Raw genomic sequence first — 13924 nt, forward strand, 5'->3', positions numbered from 1 at the left:
CATTTTCCCCCTTTTTCTTTTCAAAACTGCTCAAGCTCCATTAGGCCGCATGAGGCTCATGAATGAACAGCCTTTTTCAAGTCCAGCCACAAATTCTCAGTTGGACTGAAATCTGGACTCTGACTTGGAAATTAACATTGTTTTTAAGCCGCTCCTGTTTAGTTTTGGCTTTATGCTTGGGGTTGTCGCCTTGCCTGAAAACATCTTCTTCCATGCACAAATTTCTAGCAGAATGCATCCTGTATTTCGCTGCATTGATTTTACCCTCACAAACCTTCTGGGACCTGCTGCAGAGAAACTTCACCTACAGTATGGTGCTGTCACCACCACCATGCTTCATGATGGAATGGTGTGTTTTTGACAACGTGCGATACCTGGCAAATAGGGCATTTACTCTGATGGCAAAAAAGATGAATTTAGGTGTCATCGAACCATAGAACTTAATTCTCCTTGACTTCAGAGTCTCCTATGTGTCTTGTGGCGTGTACACAGCCCTGCCGCGCTACACGTCCTGCTTCAAGAGCACCTTCACAGCCCCGTCACGCAGCAGAGCGTCCGTTGGCCATAAAAAACTCATCACCACTAAAACAAGTTCGCTCACAGCTCTCCATGCAGAGCATACGTAATTCGGGCAATGACTTGGCCCACTTTCTGTTTGTCCCCTCTTTTTGAGGACAATTCGATCCCAAACCCGGATCCGTAGCCGCGAGACCAACCTGAGGAGGAAGATTATCAGTGCCTGGACTGAAGGAGGGAGCCAAGGTGGAATGACTAATGAAGTCACTGCTTGTTTGCTGTGTTTGTGTGCTCCCGCCTCAATAAAAATGCTTGCTGTTCCTGTCTGAGGTTGTTAACAAAGCTGATCATTCGGAAGATTGTGACTCAGCCTCCTGTTTTTGGGGTGTAAGACAGTGACTCACGCATCACAGTCTTATGTCAAGCTCTAGCTAAGATGTCATTTTTTTAACAGTGGATTTTTCTTTGCTATTCTCCCATTAAGCTGCGACTAGTGAACCAAAGGGGCAACAGTTGTCTGCACAGCCTCTCTAATCTCATACACTGTATACTGTGCCTGCTTCAGAGTTATCTTAGGTCTCCTACATAATGGTTGTGGGTCCCCGTGTGTTAGAAATGGTGATGTGTAATACTGGAACACCACAGGGAACTGGCCTGTTCTCCCATCCTGTTGACCCTCCACACGACAGACTTCCAGCACAGTACCAGCACTTGCCTTCTACAGAAATTTTCAGATCACTCGTCCATTGTAGGCTGCGTTAATAATGGAAATGAGTCAGAGTACAGGAAAGATGTGGATGAGTTAGTCTTGTGGTGTAGGGACAACGTGCAACTCAACATTAGCAAAGCAAAAGAGCTGGTGGTAGACTTCCAACATGCCAAGAAGCCTCTAAGACCTGTCACCATCCACGGGGAGGAGGTGGACGTGGTGCAAAGCTACAAGTACCTGGGGGTCCACACAAACAACAACCCCTTGGGATTAATAAAGTATCTATCTATCTATCTATCTATCTATCTATCTTGACTGATCTGACAACAGAGTAGCGATGGACTAGAAGGGCCGGAGCAGACTGCTCTTGCTAAGGACACTCAGGTCTTTTGATGTGTGCAGCAAGGTGTTGAGAATGTTCTGTCAGTCTATAGTAGACACTATGCAGTCTCCTGAAGAAGCAACCTGAGCAGAAAAGAAGCACAAAGCCTGAACAAACTTGTCAGGAAAGCCTGCTCCATCACAGGGTGTTGTGGAAAAGAGAATGATGGCCAAATTGGATGACATCATGAAAAAGCCCCTCCATCCCCACCACGAGGCACTGTCTTGGAGCACTTTTAGCCACAGGCTCATTCCACCGCTGTATGCTAAGAAGCATATCTGGGGGTCTTTTCTGCCCACTGCTAACCGACAATTCAATGCTTCTGCCCAGTGTAATCACTAAGTTTATTTTTATTGATTGATTGATTGATTGATGGATTGTATTATTTGTCCTGTCAGTCTGTATTCTTGCTCTTTATGCTTCTGTTGCTGCATGTATTTGAATATCTCCATGAGATTAATAAAGTTTAACTAATCTAATAATCTAAATCTATCCCCACAGTATCAGACACAAATATGATTACATCTCAAAAGAAAGCGAAATTAATAATGAAAGGTTTTTAACCACCTTTGCAAAAGCCAGTGCTGTGTAAAAGTCAGGGAAGCTGGCATGATGCTACCTAAACTGCAGCTCTCCGGAGCCATTTCAAGTTAGACATAAGTTTTATTTGATTTTTTGCCATCATGCAGAATAATTTATCAAAGTGATGCCAGAAGCACACTGGTTTATGTGTGTAATGTTTCAAAACTCTACTTATTTTTGTGATACTGCTGAAAGTAAGCCAACACATACATCTATAAGGCAGCTGTTCTGTGTTTGTTTCGGTAGTTTGTTCTAGGGTGGAAGTAATCAGAATTAATATGAGAAAGAAAGATTTTGCATTATGATTTTTAATAAAATGATGTTATGGTGGAATTGTAAATTGTGTTTCTCCAACACGGTTTGGATAAATCTTGATACTCTTAAACACACAATAAGCACCTGATTTGTCTTCACGATGTTATAATAAATGGTGTAGTAGTTTTGAAACAAAAGCCTCAACCTAATAAGTACATGAAATGGCGTCACAATGCACAACTTCAACAAACAGTTAAATCAAACAAAATAAAGAGAGCTAATGCAATAGAACAGAGTAAAACGTTTTTGAGTTTAAGACAAAGCCTGCACTAAAGGACTTGTAGGTTGCTGCTGACACTTCAACCTATAGCTTGGCCAGCCATCCCTTCTGCAGCCAGCTCCTGTTCTCTTTAGTGGATTACTCAGAATATAAACAAAAGATAAAGAGTTAAAGGTTAAAGACAAAGTGCTTAGTCAGGTCAGAGCCATTATGTGCACAACAGGAGAGTTCATCAAACAGCACTATAGTGGGTCTCTTTAAAGATAACTCTCTGTTTTAATGCTGCACCTTGACAGCCTAGTGGAGAACAAAAAAAAAGAAGAAGAAGCCTTCTGCTCTTCAGATTGGTGTCAGATTTCATCTACTGATAATATGCCATTTAAACGATGTAGACAGAAGACTTGTGAATTATTGTCGTTCTTGCTGCTCTTCATTCCCACGCTTTCCTCAAAGTGGAATGAGCAAAAAAAAAAACCTAAAAGGATCGAAATTTCAGGCCCAAAAACAACTTTGAAAACATCATTAGGAATGATAAATTGCAAATGGTACAAAATGAAGTGCAGCACAGGCACTCCTCAGGAAACCTCAGCATCAGTCATTTGGTGCTTGCAGACTTGAAGAGAGACAGTTACTAAAGTGGGTAGTAAACTGGTATATCCAAAGGAATTCTTGCCCATTCTTTAACTTTTGAAAATAGGATTCATATGTGTTAAGATGGCTAAGAAAAATGTTGATGGCCTTTTTAGTGTTTTTCCCCCGTTTTATTTTTAGATTTGACTAAACCGCTCAGCGATGGTCATATTTTCATGCTGAAGATGGAACTTCAATAATTAACAGCCAGCTTGCCGTGGAAAGAGCTGGCATGCGTGCTGCCGCCATGATGTGCACAGTCTCAGTCACAGTTCACTGGATGGCTACTGATTCCCAGACTTTCACTTCTGGTGAGTACATTAGTATTTAAGGCTATTTAGACTTGGACATTTTCTCCTGAATGACTAATGTCTGACAAGCCATGTTAGCTTTCTGAAAAAGATTTTGAAGGCTCTTGCACAAATCTGTCCCTAGCTTTGTTATGTCACATAATGCTTTTTTATGATAGCATAGATGTAATAAGAACCCATTATCTAGAAACAGTGAAGGGTCCAAGGCATCAGGCGTGTCCACAAGTTTAGTTTTTCATAACTACCAGTAGACTGTTAGGCCAGAGTTATACTTTACGCAACGCGACGCATGCTGCAGCGGACGCTCATGCTACGCAAGCGATGAAGTGTTTATACTTGCGCCCGTACTTTACGTAAAATCTGGAGGAATCCGCCAGGTGGCAGTGCGAGATATTATCACGGCGAGAACATGTTCGGCTTCTCTGTGTTGTGAATTGCCTAGAACACCCATTAAATTCCAATTACACCTTACCGCAATATCTCTGAAAAGGATGTTTATTGATTAAATCCAGGGATGTGTCCATTCCAGCAAACATTGGGCACGAGTGAGAAACAATCCCTGGATGATGCCTCAGCTCATCGCAAGGTGAATACAAGCACACACATACACTAGCGTCATTTTAGTGGCACCAAATCCCCAAATCTGCATATCTTTGGAAGGAAACTGGAGCACACTGAGGAAACCCAGCAGGAAAACGTGTAAACTCCAGGCAGGGAATATCAGCAACGTGACTCCCTGCAAAACAGCAGCGCTAACGCTCCGCCACTGTGTCACCCTATGTATGTAATTATTAACAGTATTCATTATTTAAACGAAATTACCGATTTATCTGTAAATTGTAATATACATACTTTAATGCTTTTCATCATGAACGTGATATCAAGTATAAATCTAAGGATTCTAAATGTGCAGAGAGTTGGAATATCATACATTTAATGTGCTCAGTGTGGCGATATGTTGCTGGCGATTCGCTGCTGTCAGGAGCAGAGGAAGCCCTAGAAAAAAAAAAAGAGCACAGAAGACGGTATGTGAGAATTTTAAAACGTATCGTGTATTACGGTCAGGAATATGCGACGCTTGAATATAAAAGCACCATGAACACATCTGTATGTCGGCATTTTGCTTCACCACATCGAACCATTTATCAAATATTGAAGCGCGCACACCAATCTCGTAGGATCCGCAAAGCAGCTTTCTGTCACATGTAGATAGTAAACAGAGACTCTGATGTCACATTCCAACTTTTAGCACACTGCGCCCCCCGACTTTTTGCTGGTACTGCAACTCGCGCATGCGTCGCGTTAATTTCTGAGGACCTGTTCAGAGGACGCATCAAATGAACGCTCAGAACGCGTGACGGCCATGATGCGGGCACGTACGTGTTCTGAGCATGAAGTATAAATGAGCCCTTACACATAATCTACAGTGGAATCAGAAAGTATTCACACCCCTTCTCTTTCTGCACACTTTATTGTGTTGTAGAATTCATTTTAAATGGATACATGTGACATTTTGCCCACCGTTCTACACTCAATAACCCATTATGACAAAATAAAAGAAATGTTTGCAAATTTTCTGAAAATGAAAAACTGAAATTTCTAATTCAGATAAGTATTTAGACCCTTAATTCAGTGCTTTGTAGAAGTTCCTTTGCAGCAATTACAGCTCTGAACTAAGCCTCTACAAGCTTCTCCAGCTTATCCTATTCTTCCTGACAGATCTTCTCATGCTTGGTTAAACTGGAAGGAAGACATCACTAAACTGCCATTGTCCATGCTGTCCACGTATGTCCTGTGAGGTTTAAGTCTGGGCTTTGTGTGGTCCATTCAAGGACAGTCAGAGACTTGTCCCAAAGCCACTCCAGCATTATCTTGGCTGTATACTTTGGGTGATCGATGTGTTGAACAGTTAACCGTCGCCCCAGTCTGAAGTCACATGCACTCTGGAGCAGGTTTTCTTCAAGTGCCTCTTTTCTTTTTGGCTGCATTTGTTTTTCCCTCAAATCTGACTAGTCTCCCTGCCCCTGCTTTTGGGAAGCACCTCATAGCATGAAGTTGCTACCACCAGGTGATGAGCAGTGCCTGGTCTTTACCAGAAATAGTGCTCAGAGTTGTGCCCAAAGAGTTCTATTTTTGTATCATCTGACCAGAGAATCATTTTCCTCATGCTCTCAGAGTCCTTTGATGGCAAACTCCAAATAGGCTGTCACATAAACTTTTATTCACTGGTGGCTTCTGTCCCTCCTACAGGTTCTCCCATCTCAGCAGAGGACTTCTGAAGCTCTCTTAGAGTGACCATTGGGTTCTTGATCACCTCCCCGACCATAACCATTCTTGCCCAGTTACTGAGTTCGACTGGAAGGCTAATTCCAGATAGTGTTCTGGTGGTTCCAAACTTCTTCCATTTCACAATTATTGAGACCACTGTGCTATTGGGACCTTCTATACACAGGTATGTGCCTTTCTAGATGATGTCCAGTCAATTCAGTTTGCCTCCAGTTTGACTCCAATCAAGTTCTAGACACATCTCAAGTTTAGTTAAAGGAAACAGCAAGGGGTCTTAATGATTACATAAATTATAGATTTCAGTTTTTGATTTCTAATGTATTTGAAAACCTTTCTGAAAACATGTTTTCGCAATGTCATTATGAATTACTGGTTGATGGGCAAACGTGTCAAATTTATTCATTTAATATTAAATCTCCCAAACAATAAAGTGTGCAGAAGACGAAAAGGTCTTAATCCTTTCTGAATCAACTTTAGATAAATCTAAACCATCCATCTAACCAAATTATCTCTTTCAGGTTGATAGGTGGACAGGAGGGGATCGAACTTGGATGGGGCACCAGTTCATCACAGGAAACACTCCCACCCACACCATGCCAGCTTGAGATGGGAGTAGATTCATACCTGGTGGCATGGATCGTGGATTATCTTACAGACAGACCTCAGTATGTTTGTCTCGGGAACTGCAGGTCTGACAATGTGGTCAGCAGCACAGGAGCGCCACAGGGGACTGTGCTTTCTCTGGTCCTGTTCAGCCTATATATCATATCGACGGGTGTGAATCTTAGCTGGGTGATAGTCCGCTACAGTGCAATAAAAGTTGGGCAGTAGACTGTAACCACAAAGAGCAAAACTTTCTACGTCTTAGGTTCTTCTCAAAATGGCTGCAAATTCCACATTCATTTGCATGCAGTAATTTTTCCATACCCCAACATTTCTCCACAGGTTCCATGTGGTTTTCTTCTCTTGCTCTATTTCATCTCTAATATAGCAACCTCATTATCTGCATCACTTGAGAGCAAGCTGCACAGTTGCTACCTGTGACTATTTATGTGGCGACTCTTTGCAAACAAGATGTACTAATTTAAGATGTCATTTTCTTTGTATTGTTCAGCTTTGATCACAATGCTTTCACTTATGGTTTGTTTAGCCCTTTTGCCTTTGTTTCCTCATTTGTATTTTGAACCTTGCTTGGGTTTCTCAACTATGTCAGAAGTGGGTCTTGCCTAGTGTGCAAAATCAACAGGCTCAAACTGATGGAAAGGACAGAGGTACTGAAGGTCAGGCTGATGATGTGAGCACATGGACATGCAGGATCCTTCTTGTAAGATTTAAGGAATTGTTGCACTGGCAGCTACCCGATAAATCCAAAAACAATTCAATTACTCATTCTGAAATATTTCAAAGAATGTATGACCTCACCAGATGGTTCATATACATGTTCACCTTCATGTTTTGAACACTTGACCTAGAATATACATTTTAACTAGTTGCATAGTACATAGAAACCTTTGTGAAGTCAAATGTTAAAATTATTGTAGTAGAAGGAATTTCTGTGTACATCCTTTTGTACTTTATCATTTTCGACTGAACTTTCAAAGATCAACCTTTAGCACAGGCGTGTCAAATTTGCAGGACTGCAGTGGCTCACTTTTCATCTCATTATTGTCCGCCTGAAGGTTAAGGAAACAGGAAACAATTAAAGGTTGTGAGTCTTAAAAAAGCGAGTCATTTAAAATGAAGGTGAAAGAAGTCAGTCCCATTAGCGGCAGTAATTAGTGGCTGATTAAGAAAGAGCTTGGATAGAAAACCTGCAGCTACTGCGGAACCTTGGGGGCCTTAGTTTAACACCCCGCTTTTGTACTTCCTTATTTTTGAAATATGGGTTTCAATTACAGTTTCAGGTAGATGTTTGTCTTTGTTATTGTGATTTGCATAAAATCTAATGGTATGGTGATTCAGCGTTTAGTACTGCAGCCTCACTGATCCAGAGGCCTGTTTTTGAATGCCATACCTGGTTGTTTTCCCTGTGGAATTTACACATTTTTCCTGTGCTTATGTAAGTTTTACTCCAATTTTTCTCCCACTCCCCCAAAAATGTCATACTTGGGCTTCTTAGTAATTGAAATTGGGCCAATGCCATTGTGTGTGTGTGTGTGTATGGGCCCTGCAATGAACTGGCACCCTTAGACCCAGTGTTGCTGGTTAAGGCTTTGCTCCCATGTGAACCTGATTTAGATTAAGTGGGCTGGAAATGGTTATGTTATAAAAAATCAGTCTCCTGTATTCCTACCCCTTTAGTAGGTCCCTGATCATACGAAATCAACAGGATTAACATTCCCCTGCATCCCAGCCTTACCAAACATTGCAGAATTATTCTTCAATTTTATTTGCCTGAATTGAGTAATTCAATACAATTTTTATTTTCTTATTCCTTTTACTAATCCAAATAACTACCTTGTCACTCAGCCTTGTTTTTACCAAACAAGAATGCCTCAGTGGCAAACTCTGAATGTGTGCGTCTTTGTCTTGGAGAGACAGGGTTTATTTCAGTTCTACCAAAGCCTGCTGGATTGCACCTTTTATTTAAGTCATTGTGCTTCCTCTTATTGTGAATGTCTGATGGAAAGGTTTAAAAAAAACACAACTACTGAATATTATTGACTTTCAACAGATTTGTTACCAAATTAGAACATTAGAGCAATCTAAACAAGTACAGGCACCATTCAGCCCAACAAAGCTTACCGTTGCTATCCGGTTAATTCTTCAAAAATAACTTCAAGTCTAGTTCTCAAAGTCCCTCCTAATGTCTGTCACACTCCTTGGCAGCTTACTCCATGTGTCTATGGTTCTCTCTGTAAAGAAAAACTTCCTAATGTTTGTGCAAAATTTCCCCGTAATAATTTTCCAACAGTGTCCCCATGGTCTTGATGTACTCATTTTAAAATAACAGTCTATATCCACTGGACTAATTCCCTTCATAATTTTAAACATTTCAGTCATACCTCCTCTTAATCTTGTTTTGCTTAAACTGAAACGACTCACCTGCTAGTTGCTCTTCTCTGGACTTCCTCCAGTGCTGGTATGTCCTTTTTGTAGCCTGCAGATCAAAACTGTACACAGTACTACAGATGAGGCCTCACCAGTGTGTTATGTGAATTGTTGCTGAATCCTACTGATCTTGATCATATTCTCACCAAAGCCATGACAAAAACTGCAGAAAACATATTTTAAAGATAACTTTATTTAAAAAGTACACAAGATCATTTTGTTTTTTGTTTTTTTTTTTTAAAGATAAGGCAAAGCTTAAAATAACTACCACTCATGTCTGCAAACGTTATGTCCCAGTTTCACAGTTTGATTACTGCTTGCAAAATTATGAAGATACTTCTAATTTTTAAAATGTTATTTTTGGAAACTCATCTTCACACACATAGCATTACTCCAGCCACATTTTAAATTCATCGATGTCCATGAAATGCTGATGTTTTCAACTAAAGAGGAATTCTTGCATGTCACCCTAAAAGGTCCAGTTTGTGGATTCTCTCTGTGTTTTAGCATGCCGTTTAAAGAAGAGTCCAGTGCTCGTCACCTCGTGAAAATGGCAAGGAAGAGAGAGAGAAGAACAGTGGCTGGTCTGCTGTTCAGTCGGTAAGCATTGCCACATTGCTTCGCTTCCTCCTGCACACAAAAAAAAAGGAAAGTCAGTCTTAATGAAACATAAATTATATATATAAAAATATATATACAGGGTTTTAAGTTAAAACTTTGCCATTACAAGGGGAAAATAACATTACACACCTTGGTTTACTTACGCTATAGACAGTGCAATTCCCAAAGTGTGCGCCATGAAATATTCCAATATTAGACATCTTTTGCAACCATAACAAATCCAAAAATAATTCAAAATATAAAGAAATAATAATACCACCGTTATAATAACAATATGCAACCCATTTTCTAAGTTAAAAGTGTTTCACCGGTGCTATGGTCGGTTTATTCATAACTAGCAGTCCCCTGCGGATCCGTACGTGTAGTAGTGAAACAGGACAAAATTTTAAAAATCAATTAAAAAAAAATGTAAATTTGTATTGAGAAGAATTTATATTGATAGTTTTCATATCCAAGGGCCTCTTGATATACACTATTTTTGGTTTTGCTATAAGGGGTTAGAATGTAGCTGTGATCTCTTTGGCAAAAATGTAAACAGTTGGCAAGGTATCTCTGGCCAAGTGGAAGGTAGGTGCGCTCCAATGTCAAATGTTGGAACTTTATCTGATTGTGTTCAGCTCTGATGGGAGAGCATCCCCCCATGTGGACAGAAGAGCACATGGCCATGATATCTCTGCCAAGGAGCAGGTACCATCTAAAACACACGTAGCTGTGATCTCTCCCTCAAAAATGTCAAACGTTACTCTTTAACAATCTCTAGATGATAATGTCTGTTGAGCAAACAGGTATCGCTAGCTAAGCAGAGGCAAGGTACACTCCAATACGTGGCGAGAGGTAGAGCGACTCGAACGGAGGCTGGCGCGTGAGTGAGGAGGGTCCCACCCGGTCCCTATTCCTGACGACTTGCCTCCCCCTCCCCTTGGCCCGCAGCCTGTCTCTTGGATTCACACAAATAAATTGGTGCCGCAACCGAACTATGATACTTAGCACGATGAAAGAAGTTGCAAAATCAAGAGGAATGTTCAAGCAAATTATACAAAAAAAAAACAAAACATCGAAATCCGTTACTTAGTTCTCTCGTAAAAAGCAGACAGATAGACGTTGGATTTTATATAAGACCAAACTGTATCGTTCTGAGAACAGACCCGAATGAACTCATCCAGATGTCAGGCAACAAGCATAGATTTGTATGAATCACGTGAATATAATAGGCTTGTTCCATTTGTGATGGGTGAACTAGTGAGTGCCAATCAACATGCGATAAAGAAATCACATGGTTGAAATTTGTGTTTTCTGATTAGCGTTTGTCATCATAGTCAACTAATTCAGAAAACTGGCCTTTTTTCAACCATATGGTGCACCTCAGAGAAGAACTAATTAAAAGCTATTCTAAGCATTTGTGATAATTTGCGTTTAATTTTTTATAACTAATCGTGCCAGGTCTCCAGTTGCGCACTGCTAATGTCAGGTATGTATTATAGAACTATAAACTATACTATGGTTTAACTTGGGCTGCCGTGGAAAAATCTGGAACCGTGAACATAAAAAGTTTAGGAAGTGCTGCAGTATATTACTTCACGCAAGGATTTACACATTTACTTATCTTAAACTTTCTTTTGTTAGGGCTAAATTATCACTTCTTTTCATTCCACATTCTACATTACATTTCATTTTAGTTGGTTCCTTTGGTAAAGTGCAGAATACTAAAATTACCAAAGCAAAACATTTTTTCTAATGGTGCAAACTCTTACTTGGGCAATACAGGTTATAAAAACATTTGAGAACTCCAAAAATAAGCACATTCTATGCCCACATATTTGTGCTTGTGTCAGGATGAGGGTTATTCCTGATCTGATCTGTACGTCTAATCCAGTCACTTGTCATCATGACCCTCTTGCCACTGTTTTACTCAAAGCTTGTTTACTTTACTTTGTTCTTCTCCTCACTGCTGTTATTAACTCTTGCTTCTCCTCTTGTGTAGTCCCACATTATGTTAAAATTGCTACCCTCACAAATTTTAGAATGCAGCATTGCTTTCTGATATCAGGACTATTTGAACTTTAATAGATATTATGAACTTTTTACTCTGGTTTCTATTTTAAATATAGAACTATAAAAAATTTGAAAAGAGTCACAAATGATCTTCAGGCTTCTGAATCTGGACTACTAAGCATTCCTATCCTGCCAGACCTTGATAAAGAATGTGATGCCAGTTCTCAAGCACTGAATGTCTCATTACTGGCATTGCTTACTGATGGTTTAGTCATAAATGACTATTAGAAAATCAGCTTATCTGTTTGAAAAATTGTAGTTCTCATAATTTGTTCTTTATCCACGGTGTGCCTCAAGGGTCAGTATTAGGCTCCTTACTCTACTCACTTACCTAAGTCCTCTCAGTTCAGTTATGTATGAAAATGGTATTAATTTTTAGTGTGATGGTGATGACATTCAGCTTTATACATTTACCACACTCTGTGAGGTTTTCCCTTCCTTATCTGTGATTAGTGGTCTTCATGAAATTAAAAGCTGAATGACACTTCATCTCCTGAAGCATAATAATGGCAAACCTGAAATTCCCCTTTTGGACTACAAAGCTACCTTTCAAAACATGACAGCTTTGACATTTGCATTGATGGCAATTCTATTCCTCCATGCTCTAAAGTTAAAACCTTGGTATTGTTGCGGACAACACCATTTTCTTGAATGCAATGTTAATTCCATATCCTGTTGCTTTTTAATCACCTCCATAACATTTCAACACATCACTGTTCCACTCTGTATCTTGACAAAAAAGTAATTACTTTTTAAATTCAGACCATTGTAATATTCTTTTGTCTCACAACCTTGCTAAAATTATTACTAAACAAGCTGCAATTGCTCCATAGTTCTGTTGCACCTTTACTAGATCAACCTTAGTCTCATGATGGCATGACCCTTCTGTTATATAAACTTCACTGGCTTTCAGGTATAAAAGATTATTATCATAACCTGGCCCTCACATATTTGCAAGAGTTCCTCAAAGGGTTATACGAGGGATGTTCAAAAAGTTTCCGCACTTTAATATTTTCATTGGAAACGGTGAAAGCAAATACATTTTTTTTTGCTGCTGGCATTAAAAAGTTGGTACGACTCTGGGAAAAGTGTATTGCCATGGAAGGGTGACTATGTAGAAAAGTGATGTCATTTGTTTTTGAAATTCATAATAGAGTTAAAAAAAAGTGCGGAAACTTTTTGAACGTCCCTCATACATCTTTTTACTGCTTTTGCTCGTCTTTTCCTGGCCCTCTTGTCATCTAATCAGTCTGTCTCTCCTCTTTAGACAGTCACACTTTCGTTATCAGTGCTCCTCAGCTCTGGGATTAACTCTCCATTTGTAAGCATTTTTTAGAATGAATTTCCTAGACTGAAACTACCTAAAACTCACTTCTTCAAACTTGCCTTCTTAACGCTGTAGATTCTCTTTTAACCCCAAACTTATTATCTTTAATTGTTATATTAAAACTGCTATTTGCCATGTATTATCTTGTGCTATGCCCTTCAGTCTCCTGAAAGCCAAAATCGAATGATTAATTATTATTATTATTATTATTATTATTATTACAGTCACTGAGCTTGAGAAATACTGTCAGTGTAATATTGCAAGCTTTAATTCTTTTCTGTTCTTAGTCTTAGCTTTAAAGTGCACAAGCTTTAAAATAATTCACATAACTATTAGGCAAAATGTCACAAAACACAGTACTGCATTGCATGGTGGTGATCTCTCTATTTTTAATGATGAGAATCAAGCCATAGAATGCAGTTTGTCGTTAATACCTGAAATGTGTTGCTTATTTTGTATGTGTATAATATTAATAAACATAACCTTTTCCATTGTTTCATTTTGTTTAATATATTTATTATTTTATTACCTGATCAGAGATACCAATGATTTATCTCTTCAGAATTTCTCAGTGACTTTGATTAAGAGAGGCAGATAGGATTCTAAGTTACATTTACAGCATATTTAGTACGAGATGCCAAATAATGAAGTTCAGCATGCCTGGATAGTTTTTGTATAAGGTTAATACATTAGCCTGGTTTAGTAAAAATACTGATCATTTTAATAAATACATGTGCAACATGTTTGCATTAGTCTGGGATTTCAAATATAAACGATTTAGTTTTACCATTTATACAATTTAGTTTTCCCAATATTTCAAATATAAACGATTTAGTTTTCCCATTTATACGATTTAGTTTTCCCAAATATTTCAAATATAAATGATTTAGTTTTCCCATTTATACGATTTAGTTTTCCCAAA

General features: G+C 39.1%; 1 protein-coding gene across 3 annotated transcripts in view; it reads right to left on the reverse strand.

The window, feature by feature from the left end:
* Positions 1-9177: 9177 nt before the first annotated feature.
* The window catches only part of cacna2d3a (calcium channel, voltage-dependent, alpha 2/delta subunit 3a), a 624026-nt gene continuing 619279 nt past the window's right edge, over positions 9178-13924 (reverse strand). For all 3 annotated transcript variants that reach the window (XM_051921047.1, XM_051921048.1, XM_051921046.1), the window contains one exon: positions 9178-9632. In XM_051921047.1, the coding sequence (XP_051777007.1) occupies positions 9540-9632 (93 nt within the window). In that variant the 3' untranslated portion in view covers positions 9178-9539. The remainder of the gene's footprint in view (positions 9633-13924) is intronic.

This window comes from Erpetoichthys calabaricus, chromosome 18, assembly GCF_900747795.2.
Source record: "Erpetoichthys calabaricus chromosome 18, fErpCal1.3, whole genome shotgun sequence".
Lineage (NCBI taxonomy): Eukaryota > Metazoa > Chordata > Cladistia > Polypteriformes > Polypteridae > Erpetoichthys > Erpetoichthys calabaricus.